The sequence below is a fragment of the Lepidochelys kempii genome, chromosome 2 (assembly GCF_965140265.1).
Source record: "Lepidochelys kempii isolate rLepKem1 chromosome 2, rLepKem1.hap2, whole genome shotgun sequence".
Taxonomy (NCBI): domain Eukaryota; kingdom Metazoa; phylum Chordata; order Testudines; family Cheloniidae; genus Lepidochelys; species Lepidochelys kempii.
In genome coordinates this window covers 57544708-57561816 of record NC_133257.1, presented here as the reverse complement: position 1 = coordinate 57561816, position 17109 = coordinate 57544708, and the positions used below count along the sequence as shown (strand labels likewise).

The window sequence follows — 17109 nt, the reverse complement described above, 5'->3', positions numbered from 1 at the left end:
GGTGGGGGAGGGGACCCGTTTCCCAGCCGTGGGTATATAGCGCGCGGAGCGTGGAGATGCTCCCTTCCAACCAGTGGCGGGGTGCAGAGCGCCGGAGGAGGGAGCGAGGCAGGGGCGCAGGAGAGGGAAACCCGGCGCCTCGTTCCCTGGCTGAGCGGTGGAGGTGGCCCCTCACCCTGCGCTAGTGATAGCTTCTCCTCAGGCAGTGCGAGCGGCAGCGAGGAGGGAGCCAGCCCCGGCTGTGTCGGCAAACTTAGGGCGGCTCGATTGGGTGGCTGAACTTGCTGGCCGGCGTTCGGCGGGGAGCTGCCGCCCTCGGGGAAGGAAATCGGGTAGCGCAGAGGACGCTTGTTCCTCTTTAAAGTCTCCCTGCCCTCAGCCCTGTAGCCAGCGCTGCAGGCACGGCGGCTCCCGAGCAGCCAGAGGAGGCGGCGAGCTCCGCGGTTCCCAGGCAGTAGCAGCCCCAGGTGCCTGCAGGCAGTGTGGTGCCTGGGCAGTGCTTAGTGTTGGGGGTAGTGGGTGCCTACGCTGCTGCTTTCCTCTGGCTGCTGAGGGGAAGCTTTGCACGGCCCCTTGCTCGACTGTGCCACGGTTGCCGGTGTCCCTTAAGTTCATTGCGCTCCGCACGGCTTTTCTCCGCTCTCTGGAGAGCGGCTGCGGGACCCTTTGGCGCACAGAGCAGGCAGGTTCCCCTGTACCAGGGCACCGGAGACGCCCCTTCCCGCGGTAGGCAGCGGGGACTGTAGCTGAGCCCTTGGGGGACAGCGCTGCAAGCATGAACATCCTGCTGGAGTTCTTCGTAGTCACTTTCAAAGTGCTCTGGGCTTTCGTGCTGGCTGCGGCCAAGTGGCTGGTGAGGCCCAAGGAGAAGAGTGTGGCGGGGCAGGTGTGCCTCATCACTGGGGCAGGCAGCGGCCTGGGCCGCCTCTTCGCCCTGGAGTTTGCCCGGCGCCGGGCGCTGCTGGTGCTGTGGGACATCAATACTCAGAGCAATGAGGAGACGGCAGGCATGGTGCGCCACATTTACCGTGAGATCTCCGAGGAGGCGGCTGCCGCTGCCCAGCAAGGTAACTGCGCTGCCTACCTCAGGCAGGATGTACTGGGTCTATATGCTGATCTATTTTGTGTTCCTGATATAGATCTAATACATGTTTTATCTCCGCCGCCTCCCCTTCTTTTCGTTTTTCCTCCCCCCAGTAAATGTAGGGACTACAGGAACAGCCCACTGCCTGAGATCTGGGGACAGTGTGGCTCTGGGATAGTGGACTCTTACTGGGTTAGCCTCCCATGAGGCAGTGGTCCTACCTTCCTGCCAGCCTGTCTTTTGGGGGGCAGAAGGATGGTGCTACACCTGATGGTGCTCAGCAAGGGGTGAGGTGCATAGGTGCTGGAACTAGGTGTGCTGGGCATGCTGCCACAGCCCCTGGCTTGAAGTGGTTTCCATCATATACAGGGTTTACAGTTTGGTTCAATGGCTCTCAGTGCCCACATAAAAAATTGTTTCAGCACCCCTGGTGAGGGGGAAGTACCCAGTTTATAATGTGTGGGGAGTATTTCGTGGGAGGGGGCATTTCTGGAGATGGCTTCTGCGGGGCTCTAGTATTGCCATGCTATTATTTTTGTACAGCTTCCTCCTAACTTCCCATAAAACTATCTTTCACCTGCTTCAGGAAGGGTAGCTAAATGACATGTTTACAAGAAAATCACTTGCATTTTCACAGTGGTAGTCCTCCTGCCAGGAAAGGAAAAATGGTAGTTAGAGCTGAACATCCAGAGGGGGTATTTCTGGGATTCTTTAGTACTTGTGTATTTCCTGACCACACTGTCTGATGGTGACCAGGGACATGGTTTGTGACTTAAACCAGGTTGGATTTTTCATTGTCCTACAAACCCAGCTGTAAGCAAGAGTTTCATCCCACACCCGCAATCACTCATATCTGACCACCCAGGAAGGAGTGGGGTTTGTGTGCTTGTATTCCTTGCTAGGAAGAGAGTTTCATGAGTGGAAGAGCACAGACCATTTTCATCAGTATAACCTTTGATTCAGACAGCTGGAGCCTTTTTCATGCAGGAACAGTAAATATAGTGTTTGTTTACTGTGATGATGCCAAAGTAAATAGAACTCTTAAAGTGTAATGGAGGAGTGTTTACTCTCTTTCTGCTTTGTGACTTTTTACCTGAAGGTTGAGGTCTAATTGAGAATGTAACCTTTCTATTCTGGATTCCTTAGCAGCTGGAGATGGTGAAGAAGAGGTGTTGCCCCACTGCAACTTGCAGGTTTATACATATACCTGTGATGTGAGCAAGAGAGAGAATGTCTACTTGACAGCTGAGAGGGTCCGCCAAGAGGTTGGAGAGGTTTCAGTCCTGGTTAACAATGCTGGTGTGGTGTCTGGGCACCATCTCCTAGAGTGTCCTGATGAGCTTATTGAAAGGACCATGATGGTTAACTGCCATGCACACTTCTGGGTAACTATACATTTGTTTATGCTTCACTTTTGTTCAGTTTATTTGGGGAAGGGTGTTCTGTCACTTAGTTTTGTATATGACTTTGCACTTTTACATACAATCTACTACTCTTTTGGATTACTACCCAATAGGGTTGGAGAGTGGCAAGGGGAGAAGAAATAGTTTTTGTACCAACTATTTAATTGTAAAATCAATGTTTTACATGACTTTCAGTATAACATTTTCTGTATGAACAACTTCTGAATAGTCTTGTCTACTGCTTTCAGTTAATACTTTTTGTAGCCTTGTACTGGCATTTTAGCAACTTTAAGATAACACTTGATGCTATAGTATTGATTCACCGATTTCTCAAAAGATACTTAAATATTTCTTAAAAGCCCTGTCTGAGATGTAGCTAAAGTTGGCTGTAAGGGAAGCTGTAACTTTTGAAGACTTGGCAGGGAGGAGAAGAGAACCTCGAAGGAAAATCAAACTAGAAGGTCTTTATCAGAAATCTTGCATATTTGTAATTATAATTCGTTCTCCAGAGTAAACCATTAGTAGTAAAATAGAGCTACATGGATTCTTGTGTGGTGATGTTGTTTTAGTAACTGACGAATGCTAAATGAAAAACTTAAGCTACATAGTCATATTCTCACTGAATTTTGTTGCTCTTTTTTTTTCTTCTTGGTACTCATTTCAACAGAGTTATATAAACTAGAATGTTAAAGCCAGGCATGATACACACTGGGCCTGCATTAGCTGTCAGACTAAGTCCATGGCATTAGAACTGTCCTTTGGTCCCTGAAATAAGGTTATGAAATATACTTCCAAAACAGTTAAAGAATTAAGCAATCTGAAATCTACTTCAGCAGATGCCTGGTAAATTATTCCTGCATGTGTAATATTAAAATCTTGTGAAATACATGGTGTACAGAAACTTCACATGCCTGTTTACTGTAACTTTTTAACATAGGAGTTAAATGCTGTTTCATAACCCTAAAGGAGCCCCTTCAGATCAACACTGGGAAACACTTAATGGCAGAGCAGTCTAACTTTTTCCCAAGTATTGTAGAACTTGTCTATAAAGCATATTTAAACTTCAGTGCACATCAGATACTGTGTTTGGAGACTTAACTCTGAAAATATGCATTTACAGGAAACTTGAAAAGTTTTAAAATATCTTTTGAACTCCAACAAGATCCAAAAGCTCTGTACAGTCCACTGATAAAATGCAGGTTTCAGAGTAGCAGCCGTATTAGTCTGTATCTGCAAAAAGAAAAGGAGTACTTGTGGCACTTTAGAGATTAACAAATTTATTTGAGCATAAGCTTTCATGAGCTACAGTTCACTTCATTGGATGCAACCACTGCATGCATCCAATGAAGTGAGCTGTAGCTCACGAAAGCTTATGCTCAGATAAATTTGTTAGTCTCTAAGGTGCTACAAGTACTCCTTTTCTTTTTGATAAAATGCAGTAAATCCAACTGATGCTTACAAAAGCAGGGATATTCACTAGGTTTAATGAGAGTTCTTGTTGTGCTTTTAAGATATGATTTAAATACAAAACTTAGACTTCTTGGAAACTCAGTTATGACATCATTGTACATTAAAATATGGGAGGTTCCTAGATTCTCCAGCTGTTCTTCCCTCAGGCATGTAAATCAAGACACTTATTTACAGCATTGTTTCAGAGAACTTGTTTTAAGGCACACATTTTATATTTGCTGAGTTCCTAACAGCTATAGGAAAACAAAGTTAGACTTAAGCAATTTTTGTGATATTTTTCCATTTAAAAGGAAACTTCTTCCAAACTCTGAAGTTACTGTCAAACTTTTTGTATTGGAATGCTTGTTGTACATTGCATTAGCCTAAAGGCTAAAGCTACTGCAAGATCAGTGCTGGGGGTCTCCTGAACTTGGATTCACTAAAATTTTTAAGGAGCTATCAACACCCTCTTCATTTAACTGAAGACCTCTTGATCTAGAGAAGGAGTATACAAGCAGATCAGCCTGTGTCCTATGTTTTTGGCTTTTTTGGGGAGGTGAGGTGAGGGGATGCTTGGCAGTTTTTGGTGTTGGCAGAGCTGTCCTCCTCCCTCTCCAGGTCGCACAAATGGCTGGTTTGACCAAAAGTGGGTGGACTTTTTTTACTTTTATTTTTTATTTTATTTTTTTAAACTAACTCATAAGATACCATCTGAAACAGCCAGATCTGGAGCCAGGTTTTCTTTTTTTAGTGTAAGTTAATGCTGACTTTAACTAGGACAGTGTGTCTAGATGTATGAAATCAGACTTTTCCATGTCAGCTAAATTGCTGGTACAGCTGCAAAACCTAGTACTCCAGAGCATTTGTGTAGACTTATGACTGTCCTTGGAGGGTGTTTAGTCCCAAAAACCCATGAGTGGATTACAGTAAAACACATTCCTTGTCATGTGACTTAGAATAATTGAAACAATATTATAAAAGGAAATTCTTCCCACTTCCTCAAACAACACTCTGAAGTTTCAATGCACCTGTGTATGAATAACTGAAAAATATGACTTTGGCATTATCCTTCCGAAATTAGTGAAATGGGCACACTTTTATCTGAAAACTGCAAGTAAATTGAACAAATAATAATCTTCTAATTTTGTATTAGCAGCTATTTACTTTTTCCAGCATGTGGGGAGTGAAAGGCATGTCATATCTGCTGTTGTGACCCAGCTAGGCTGTACCATGTCACAGACTGGCAATGCCTAAAGCTTTGTTGGCATGCCTCAGCCGAAAGATACCTTTCATTTCACTGACATGCATGATTTGAATAGTACTTTCTATGGGAGTTTTATATAGCATGTGTCACCACTGTATCTAACTATTGCAATCTTTACTGAATAAAATTATCAATGTGTACTGAATACATGTAATTCAGTTTTCAGATAACGAGAATGCTTCTGATATTGAAAATTAAGGGGCACTAAGTATGCTGCTGTATGAACAAAGCTTGCACTACTTGTAGCCCACAGGTGTATAAAGCTGCAGCACGTTAATGTAATGACTCTTCTCATTACACCCTCTTACAGTAGATATGATATACTGAGTCATCCCTGTTGTTCAGTTCCAGGAATTTACTCTTAAATTCCGCCCAGACTTTTTCTCCCCCCGTGATGATGAGCCAGAACTTCGGTTTGATAAACTTCAGATCACAATGCAAGACTTATCTGTTTGATTAGCCTTCTTTAACTGATGACTGGATCATTCCTATTACTTGATTGTTTGTTTTACAATAAAGACCAATACTTGATAGGCACCCAAGTGCCTCAGCAATGAGGGACTGTGTATAAACAACAAAAGAAATTGCACTAAATAGGAATCTTTCTTATTTGTGGTATATCTTTGGTCAAATATTGTCCCATATTATCCATCTTGGAACAGTCTTTCAGATTCTTTTGAGACTTTTTCCAGTACATATATGATTAAGATTATGCTATTTCCACATCCATAGACATTTGGTATCTACTAGGAGCTTTTTTAGGTCTTGTTGCTAGAATGAAAACTCTTGAACAAATGCTCTAATATAACAAAATACTAGAATCTGAAGACTTAAAGGTCTGTGGCACAGATCTTTAAGATCCAAATCTGAGGGAGATCAGTTTGGTAGTAATTCTGCTGTTTTTCTGACATGTATGGATTTTTCCAAAACTTTCAGCTTAAACTTACCTCTTCTAAAAGAATAGCATCTTGCCCATCACAGGAAGATCAGCTTTCTCTTTGACTAACCAAAAGGGGGAAGCAAAAGCATTTAACTCCAGTTCTGGAGTATTCTCCAGAATTTTTATACAGGGTCCTACCTTGGAAAGACTTTCACACATTCTTAACTATGTGCTATGAGTACTCCATGTGTAAACATGTATATAAGTCTTTGTGGAATTGGAGCCTAAATCTTTGACAGACTTATTTATATTGATATAGTAAGCAGGTAAGAGAACCTACTGTCTGAAAAGTTCTCATTAGTTATCTCCTTCCCAAGCAGGGAATTCTTTTCTATGAAATGCCTAAAGCCTATGTTAAATGTTTTGTTCAGGAAATTAAAAGCCAGCCAGTACAAACTGCATAATGTTTAATAAATCTAATGCATACTCATGCAGTTGCTCTACTACCTATAGTGGTTTCCAAAGGCTTGTGATCCAGGTGTGTCTTGTAGTACTGAAACTGTTACGTCAGTCTTGTTCAATCTTTAGAAAATTTTAATACTGTTCAATAATGCCCATATTTTAGCTATAGACCTTGCTTTTTTCTAATAACTGTTCAGGTTGAGACCTAAGCTAAATTTTCTCATTGAAATAATCATGTACAAATGTGCCATATTTCAAATGACCTTTATATAAATGTATAAATAATGTGCATATATATATTTAAATATGCAGGTCTACAAATATTCCTGGCTTAATGTTTTGAGGGCTGTGTGCATAGTGACTTATGGCGCAGAACTTTTTTTTATTTCTTTAGTATTTTTACTATGTATGTTTACCTTTAAATGCACATGCTAGTCAGTCGAGATGCTAAATAGCTGTTACACTTGTGTTCAAAATGGTAAATATAGGTAGTCTTAATAGTGCATCTACAGCTCCTAATAACTAACTTTGTCCTCAGAAGTACAAGACTGCAAAAGGGACGCTTACTTAAAAGTACTTGCAGTATTTGCCTGCTTTTAACAGTGAACCAAGTCCAGTTCTGTTCCAAATGTGTGAGGGAAGAAGTATGGTCTGACCTGGCTTCTATCACAATTGACTTTTCTCCCCTTTCCCCCACCTTAGAGTCAGTTGATTAAGGAGTTGACATCTGGGCAAAATACCCTGTCCCTAGACATTTCCTAACTTGCTAGGCTGCTTACATGATGTTGGAGTACTGAGTGAACAGTTGTCTTGGTTCTTGACTTCGCTAAATATATTAGTGCTTCTATAATAACACAAAAAATGTTTCTCTGCAATACAGGAGATGTTAGTTTGGAATGCACCCTTTACAGTAGGAAAACTATCCCGTGTCCTATGCAAACGGCTTGCCCTGTCATGAAAAAGCAAACTATAATAATCTGACTAGGCCCAAAGGACATCAACAGGCTTATAGAAACTCTGGTTCTCTTGGAAATGCCATCTGAATAGTTCATTGGAGGGATCCATAACAATGTGACAACTTCTTGAGACTGAAAGCTTCATGTTGGGTGGAGAGGACTATGTGAGTGACCAATACGGGTGCATTTAACATGTTCCATGGTTCAGTTGTGTCTGTCCGTGGTAATAAGCATATAACTGCTTTGCCAACAATACTGTTTAGTAACTAAATTAAATTAATTATGGGTCATCTTTGCCCTCAGAGATTATTATCTTAAGCTTTTCTATAGTGTCCGCTACGATAGTATCCTACTACAGCATTTGAGTGATGGCCAGGTAAATTGCATTACTGTTAACTATGGTGAATTGTGGTGGCTGAGTAGTTAAGGTGCTGGGCTAAAATCCTGAAAGTCATGGGTTTGAGTCTCACTCAATCTCACACTGAACAGCTACCACCAGTTCACCATGCTGCAAAACGAGTACTTGATCCATTGGGTTAGGGTAGCTAAAGGCAGTTGAATATGATGCTTGCCACATCGCTCCCTTATGTACCAGTGGTTCTGAAACTGGTGTCCCTTAACTGCATCAACTCAGTGAGCCTTTGGCTTAGGGGAACTCTGACTTTGACTAACTGGTGCTCTTTCAAATCTAATGTTTGTCTTGTCACTAACCCAATCTCTCAAAAGGAAATCTGGATTCTAGCAAAGATAGTTGAAAGAATTATGTATTTGCAAGTGTTCCTATGTTCTTTCTGGTCCTTTTGTTGGATAAAGTCTTGGAATACTGCAAACTACAGTCATATAGGACATATAGATACCCTTCTGCCAGGTGCTGATGGCAGCAAAAAGGGCTGGGTTCAGTTTTCTAGGCTGGGGTTTCCTTAAATGCTTAACACCAGCTTGAACCTCCCCCAGAAACCGGGGAATCTATATACACCATACTAGGTGCCCCTAGTGGGCAATTCTTCCCCACTCACAAGCACTGAGTGCAGGGGTTATAGCAAAGAGAACTTTGTTGTGTGTTGGGGGGAGAGACAACAGAAAGAATTGGTCTTAACAGTAGTCCCAACCTCAGTCCTCCTTTGGCCGTTGTAAATGGCTAATGTGTTCTGACCACTTCCCTCCTCCCCACTCACAGATAAGTGTCCTGGGTTGGAGAAGTCCAAGGATTCTAGCAGGTCAGTGCTGCCTTGGCTTCTCTGGGGGTTTTATTACCTAACCCAGTTATAATGATTTCAGCTTTAAGGGTTGGATAGGGAGGTCTGTGCCAGAGTCCATTGGGTAGGCTGCTGCCTTCTCTGTGACTTCAGCCCAAGCTACCTAGCTCTACTGCTGCTCTGTGCTGTCCATCCCTTCTGAGCTGTCCGTTGCCTTGGAGAAGCTGCTGCTGCTTCTGCCAGTCTGCACTGCTGGTCACCATGCAGCTGCTGCCACTAATGCTCTGCATTGTCTGCCACTAATGCTCTGCATTGTTACCTGTCTGCCTCTACTCCATCGAAGCTGCCATCACTCTGCACTATCCAACAGTCTCAGCTTAGCTGTTAGGGAGGGATCTAGGACTCTTGACAAACTCCTCACCACCACAGAGGCCCTCTGAGTAACAAGCAGGAGTCTCTTTCCTCTTCCTGTAGCTTAGTCCAGGTTTCCTTACCCAACGTGTTGGACAGCTGTGTTATTTCCCAGCAAGGTCAATTGCATTTAACTGCCCCCAATGCAAAACTTAACATTTATCAAAATGCCCCAAACCTTCACATAACACACATGCGAATAAGGCCCTGCCCATTCAGTCAACTCTCCTTGCTCTCCAACAGATGCTAGCAGAGAGCTTTCTTGCCTGTGGAGCTCTTGGCCATCTGTAGTAGCTCTTAAGCAGCTGTTGGACGCTCTTCTCAAACTTCACCAACACAGCACTGAGTCCCATTCTCTGTCATTCTTCAGTCCACATGGCTTACATGCACACAGTGTGTATTGTGCTACTTGGCAACATCTCTAGAGAAGCCCCAGTAACATTCTCAGACTTCATCTTCACTGTAAACACTGCAGTGGCACAACTGCAGTTGCTGCGCTGTAGTGCTTCAGTGTAGACACTACCTACACTGATGGGAGGGGTTCTCCTGTCACTGTGGTTAATCTACCTCTCGGAGAGGCAATTGCTAGGTCAACAGCAGAATTCTTCCATGAATCTAGTGCTGCCTACACTGGAGGTTAGGTCTTCTTAACAACATTGCTTGGGGTGGGGAATGTGGATTTTCACATCCCTGAAAGTCGTAGCTGGGTTGACCTACCTTTTTACTGTAGACCTGGCCTTAGCCATAGCAATGGGAGGATTCGAGATTCTGTAAGTACTATTACCATTTGTGACTCTCAAGAAAACACTTTCAAATAGGGAAATTAATTAAGCTTCTATCTCTTCATCTTCAGGAAATGTAGTTTGGAAAACAACATCCTTCAAGGATGGAAAATAGGTCTTAATGAGAACGGTTTTTTCTTTAGATTTGCTGGACTTTTATCTCTGGAGCTTGAGTAGTCAATAGAGCTGTCTTGCAGTAAAGCTTTTTTCTTTCAACTGTACGTTGTTTTGCAGTCTGTATGAATCTTGTGTAGTCTTCTGTGGAGGACAATCAAATTGTCACCATATAAATTTGCAGGCAGGCAGACATCCACTAGAAACAGGTTTCAGAGTAACAGCCGTGTTAGTCTGTATTCGCAAAAAGAAAAGGAGTACTTGTGGCACCTTAGAGACTAACCAATTTATTTGAGCATGAGCTTTCGTGAGCTATAGCTCACTTCACCGATGAAGTGAGCTGTAGCTCACGAAAGCTCATGCTCAAATAAATTGGTTAGTCTCTAAGGTGCCACAAGTACTCCTTTTCTTTTTGCCACTAGAAACAGTACACAGGATGTCTATTTATCTTGCATTAGTCTTTTTTGAATACTTCTAGAATTATTATCACAGGCCCCCAGCAATCATCTGTCTTCGTGGAGCTGAAGGTCCTTCTGTGTGATTCTTTAAAAATAAACAAATTTAAAAACCCTCAGTGCCTATTTATATGCTTAATCCAAGGTTATAGAAGGGAGTGTGTGTGGCAGCATTCTTGACATGGTCAAGACAAAGATGACTTTTCAGACCATATATCATTTCACTTGAACAGTTGGCAAGCATAGCTAACCATGTTGAGTGCAAAAAAGTCTTAGTTCTGTGAAAAAGCCCTTCTGAATTTTGCCTTGTATACAGATCATGCAAATTCAAGCATGCATAATTGAATTCCAGAACTGTTATCCACTACTCAACTCTAGGTGTGGTACAGATGTTACAGAACACTACTCCCTGAAGTCCATTGATGCTGTCTGTTCAGTTGTGGTTTTCTGTTCTCTAGTATCATCAGACCTCTGTGATAATAAACTTGTAGTTTGTATACTGTGGTGCATAAACAAAATGATCCATAGAAGTTTGCTTCTGTCTTTAATTAAGAATGCTTCTATCAAGGCAGCTAATAAGTGTTTTGAAAACAGCCTTTGAACATATCACCAAACCTCCTGGTCACAAGCTTTCCCATGTGTACTAGGGCCTTTTCACTGATCCTGCAGTGATTAATCCTTTTTTTTTTTTTTAAATGCAGACACAACACTGTTGCTCTTACATCAGAGGCTGAAAATCGCATTGGTCTGGAACTTGCTATACTTAGTCCTGCACTGGGGCAAAACAGCACTGGCAATTGGATGGCCACTGTAAACTTTAAGCTTCAATATCTTGTGAATCAGCAGGACTAGTAACATTCTTGCTTTCTTGTGGTATAAAACATTTGATGGTAGCTCCAGTGAGTTATGACAGATATGAAACTGCCATTCAGATTAATATCTTGCTTTTTCCCCATTTCAATTATGATATGACTTCAGCAATTGCTATTTCAGACCACAAATGCTAGAAATGAATGTCCTACACAAATTGGAAGAAGTTTGAAGTTTGGTCTATTGACGTGGTAGACAGCAATGATTCTCAAACTGGCCTAGGAACTATTGGTGGTCTCTAAGTAGTGGGTTGTGGTCTATGGACAGCTGGTGGATTATTTGGTTTACCCTGGTCTCCAGCTGTTAAATTATATGAAGATGGAGAAAATGCATAGAGAATGTACTGGTTTTCTAATATTCCATGTAAACAATTGCAAGTGTCTCAGACTAGTTAACAACTGCATATCAAAGGGGAGGTATTCCTGAAGCCTATATCTGTTAAGATGTGGTCTGTGACATGCCATTCTGAGAACCTCAGGAATAGAGTATTAATCTAATTTTAAGTTTCAGAGGGGTAGTCATGTTAGTTTGTATCAACAAAAACAAGAAGGAGTTCTTGTGGCACCTTACAGACTAACAAATGTATTTATTTATCTAATTGTAGTGGCTCATGGCTCTACCAGATGCTAAAATAAAGCTGGAATTGGAACTGGAGTATGTCATAAGGAAGTAAGACAGTAGGAGTCAGACTTTCAGGTCTCCCATGACCTGTCAAGGCTACAAACACTTCAGCAAATCATATGAATGTTTTCAGAATCTGTAATCTCTTCTTAAGCACTGGTCCTGGATGAATGATCAGAGGGAATTTAAATCCCTGTCTCTTATGGAAAGAATCAGCAAAATAAACAATATCTGAACAAGGGCATCAGAGAAATTATAGGATTAGCAGTTGAGAATTTGGGGAAGCAGGAGAACCTCAGACATAATTATTGTAGTCTTTCCCGGTGTGGGGCCTCATCCTCACTAGCAATATATGATTAGTTTTTTCACTGCTTTAGGGAAACACTTGGATACAAAGGTAGAGTACATGGCTTTCATGTGACTGGGGAATACATTGTCCTGATGAAAGTTTGGAACAGAAGATTCTCATCCACAGGCGGCAGAGTATTAGAAAACAAAACTGGGTTGTCTTTGTGGCAGTGGAGAGTGCTCATCAAGCAGCTACCTGGTTGGTTCTCATGAAACCATGCTTACACATTCAGACTTGCTGATATCTACTTTCCCCTTTAAAATGGTCCCCTAACTTAATTCTTCTTCTTAGTAGGACTTTTTTATCTGCTTCATTCAAAAGTGAAATGCCATCTCCCATTGCAGAAGGTTGTTGGTAAGGGAAAAGGGGGAAGACTTCCCTTCATTGACATTTGTCTTTCCACTTAGAATTAGCAGTACTTAATTATATTAGTCAAGCTGTAACTACATATGAAAGTAGATTTGATCATTAAGTGTATGACTAAACATATTTAGCATGTTTTGGGACTTGTATACTCTTTACTGTGCAACATCATTGAGGTGTGAAATCTCATGTGAGCAAAATCCAGCTACCATTGACTGAATGGATCAATGCTGTTTCAATGTCTTGATTGTTGGTAAATTAAAAATACACTCCACAACACATCTGGTTTTATTTTACAAATACTTGAGATATCAGATTAATGATATTATAAGCAAATGATCACAGCACACCTCTCTGAAACGAGTGGCCTGTTTATGTGCTTTGAGTAAAGGTAGATCAGTTATGATGTGACTAGGATTATGCCCCACATGGTACCAAAAATTCTGCACATCAGTGTTTGCTCTCCTTTTTAGTGTGCTTTAGCCCAGGGATGGGCAAACTTTTTGGCCTGAGGGCCACATTGGCATTGCGAAACAGTATGGAGGACCAGGTAGGGAAGGCTGTGCCTCCCCAAACAGCCTGGCCCCTGCCCCCTATTTGCCCCCTCCCACTTCCTGCCCCCCTCAGAATCCCTGACCCATCCAACCACCCCCCTGCTCCTTGTCCCCTGACTGCCCCCTCCTGGGACCCCAACCCCTATCCAATCCCCCCTGACTGCCCTGATCCCTGTCCCTAACTGCCCCCCCACCTCCCATCCAACCACCCCCTGACTACCTCCCCGGGATCTCCTGCCCCTTATCCAAACCCCCCTCCCTTACCATGCCACTCAGAGCGGCAGAACAGGCTTATTGGAAAGCCTGGGAGGTGGGCAGGCGCAGAGGGGGGGACAGCGGGGGAGGGGCTGGGGACTGTCCTACCCGGCCAGGAGCTCAAGGGCTGGGCAGGATGGTCCCATGGGCCGGATGTGACCCGCAGGCCGTAGTTTGCCTGCTTCTGTTTAGCCACACCATATAGTTTAGCTCTCATTCTTTTATAATACAGTCTCTCCAGCCCCTCCAGTTACTTCGGTTAAACAAATTTGAGGAACATGGAGGCTGTGTTCACCTGCCCAATCACTTGCATTTTTAGCCCTGCAAATTTGGACAATCCAGTTTTATAGTCCTTAGGGCATTATTGCCTTGCAGGTTTCTCTATTCCATTCAATATTGTGTTTAGAACAACTTTCTTCCCTTGACTTCACTTGCATTTTTCAAGTGAATCACTTTGTGGTGGCTTGCGTATTTCTAACCTTTCTAGGTCCTTTAGCATGGGAATCAATGATACATGCCTCAATTTTTTTTTCCTTTCCAGTCTCTCCATCTCTCTTTAGAATCCTAGAAGATTAGGGTTTGGAAGAAACCTCAGGTGGTCATCTAGTCCAACTCCCTGCTCAAAGCAGGACCAACCCCAACTAAATCATCCGAGAGAGTGCTTCGTCAAGCTGGGCCTTTGAAACCTCTAAGAATGGAGATTCCCTCACTTGCCTAGGTAACCCATTCCAGTGCTTCACCACCCTTCTAGTGAAATAGTTTTTCCTAATATCCAGCCTAGACCTCCCGCGCTGCAACTTGAGACCATTGCTCCTTGTTCTGTCATCTGCCACCACTGAGAACAGCCTAGCTCCATCCTCTTTGGAACCCCCCTTCAGGTAGTTGAAAGCTGCTATCAAATTCCCCCCTCACTCTTTTCTCTTCTGCAGACTAAATAATCCCAGTTCCCCCAGCCTCTCCTCATAAGTCATGTGCCCCAGCCCCTTAATAATTTTTGTTGCCATCCGCTGGACTCTCCAATTTGTCCACATCCTTTCTGTAGTGGGGGGGCCCAAAACTGGATGCAGTACTCCAGGTGTGGTCTCACCAGCGCCGAATAGAGGGGAATAATCACTTAACTCTATCTGCTGGCAATACTCCTACTAATGCAGCCCAATATGCCATTAGCCTCAGGGCACACTGCTGATTCATATCCAGCTTCTCGTCCACTATAATCCCCAGCTTCTTTTCTGCAGAACTGCCACTTAGCCAGTCAGTCCCCAGCCTGTAGCAGAGCATAGGATTCTTCCGTCTGAAGTGCAGGACTCTGCACTTATCCTTGTTGAAATTCATTAGATTTCTTTTAGCCCGATCTTCCAATTTGTCTACGTCACTCTGGACCCTGTCCCTACCCTCCAGTGTATCTACCTCTCCCATCAGCCTAGTGTCATAGGCGAATTTGCTGAGGATGCAATCCATCCCATCATCCAGATCATTAATGAAGATGTTGAAGAAAACCGGCCCCAGGACAGATCCCTGGGGCGCTCCACTTGATACCAGCTGCCAACTAGACATTGAACCATTGATCGCTCCCTGTTGAGCCCGACGATCTAGCCAGCTTTCCATTCATCCCATCCATGCTTTTTGAACTTGCTGGCAATAATACTGTGGGAGACCGTATCAAAAGCTTTGCTTAAGTCAAGCTATGTCACGTCCTTCCAAGTTCTAAAATTGGTATAGCTTGCAGATTTCATTAATATGCTATTGACCTTCTCTTCCAGATAACTTAATAAAGACAGTCTTCCTAAGTGGGCATTCTTCTCTAATGCATTCTTCAGACTACTATGGCTACCACATGTAAAATGGCAAGTGTCCTGCCTTTTGAGAAGCGATTTGGCTAATTCTGCATTTTCATCCTCTAGAATACTTGAGGCTCTACTGCCAAGCTCAATATGCAAATTTAAGCAGCTGTTATGGTTGTCTTTTGACTGACTATAATCTCGGACACAGCCTTTGATATTGCATATCTTTACTTTGCAATTTAGGGATAGCGAGATTTTTGTGTGTTTGGGATGGGGGTAGTGTCAGAAGAGTTTAATTAAATTTCTGTTAACTAGTCCTCTTACCCCTTCTTAAAAAAATGGAGAGATTGGGTACAGTGGGTCAAATTCTGCATTTTATTGTACCACCTAGCAAGCTGTGGGTGTAACTGAGCCTTAAACTTTTGTCCTTTGTCTCCAACGTGGTGCAAAACACATTCTATTTGTATGATTATCTGTTTTATATGCCTTTCCCTACAGTACCCTGTTCAGATAACTGATCTCCTCTCCTCCCTCCCACTTCTTAAAAAAAAAAAAAATGCTTGATACTTAATTGCAGAACCAAGCTTTTGAGGCTCAATCCATCTCCCATGGAAGATAATGGCAGTCTTTCCACTGGCATAAACAGAAGTTAAATTGGCACTTGATACCGTAAGCTTTTCCTCTGAGCTTCAACATTTTAGTCTGCATAACGTCTTTCAAAGTGTAGTTACATATGTGTAGATTGTACATCTTTGTAAATATGCTTAGATTGTTGAAGCCTTTCTGAAATTGGGGGAAATTAGCTTACATTGTAGCTTACAGTAGCTTACATTGAAGAAAATATTAAACATATTTTATAAAACTAGTAGATGGGTTCTTAAACTCCCAACGTTGCAACAAATTCCTTCGGGAATGTTTTGCCCATGTAAATAATTACACTTTTTCAGTATGTGAGAGAATTGGCACCTTAGCAGTAGTTCATAGTGTTAATCAGATTGAGACTCAACACCAGTGAACTGTCACAGCTGGAAATGGAAGGCACTAATAGGCTGAGGGAATTTCTAGGAATACAGGAACAAATGTGTAGTGGAAAGGTGACTATTTTAACGCGATCCTTTGAAAATTCAAGTTTGTTTGGCTGTTAAATTCTACGCCTAAATTGGTTTGTGAATGAGCATTTGGGCTGGTTTTTTGGGGGTTTTTTTTGTTTGTTTTTTTTCTCCCCCATTTGCTGTTTGTTTAAATTTTTGTGACAACTTCTCAAATATCCTGCCCATGTCCCTGACTTGGGAAAGCACTGAAGCATGTGCTTACCTTTTAAGAATTTGCTTAAAGTTAACCTCATGCTTAAGAGTTCTGTTAAATGGGGGCATTTCCCTGAATAGGGTCTAAATGATCTAAAGAGTTGAATAGTCCTAAACCCTTCCTAGCCATTGCAATCTGCCATCACTTCCAATAATTTAAATTAAAAAAAAAACTGCTAAAGACGTTGCAAGAGACCAGTCATGCACAATCGTAGACAACATGTAGAATGATGCCCAGACCTGCCAAATGTACCAAGTACTCAGAGCTGTTATTGAAGCTGATCGAAGTTGTAGGTTCTCAGGCTCTCTTATAGCTCTTGCTGTTGAAAGGCATATGATGTGTGGATGTGGCTCTCCTGCCACCCCCACCCCAAAAAAAAGTATATGGAAATAAGTTGCAGTGATGCAGCTGAGAAATCGAAGACCAGGTAGCAGTTGTATTGTAGCAAATGGGGCACTAGCATAGCCTAGCTGGTCCTCTCACAGCCTAAAGATAGGAATTGTCCATTTCCCTTTCTTTAAATCACTAAGAAAACATGAACAGTTGACCTGTGTA

The 17109-nt window shown here is 42.6% G+C and overlaps 1 protein-coding gene across 2 annotated transcripts in view; it reads left to right on the top strand.

Moving 5' to 3' along the window:
- RDH10 (retinol dehydrogenase 10) overlaps positions 1 to 17109 on the top strand; it is a 41845-nt gene continuing 24736 nt past the window's right edge. Inside the window, exons 1-2 of one of the 2 annotated variants that reach the window (XM_073330817.1) lie at positions 1 to 1067; positions 2234 to 2469. In XM_073330817.1, the coding sequence (XP_073186918.1) occupies positions 776 to 1067; positions 2234 to 2469 (528 nt within the window). In that variant the 5' untranslated portion in view covers positions 1 to 775. Of the gene's footprint in view, positions 1068 to 2230; positions 2470 to 17109 lie in introns of both variants that reach the window. The other variant, XM_073330816.1, reaches the window with a different exon arrangement.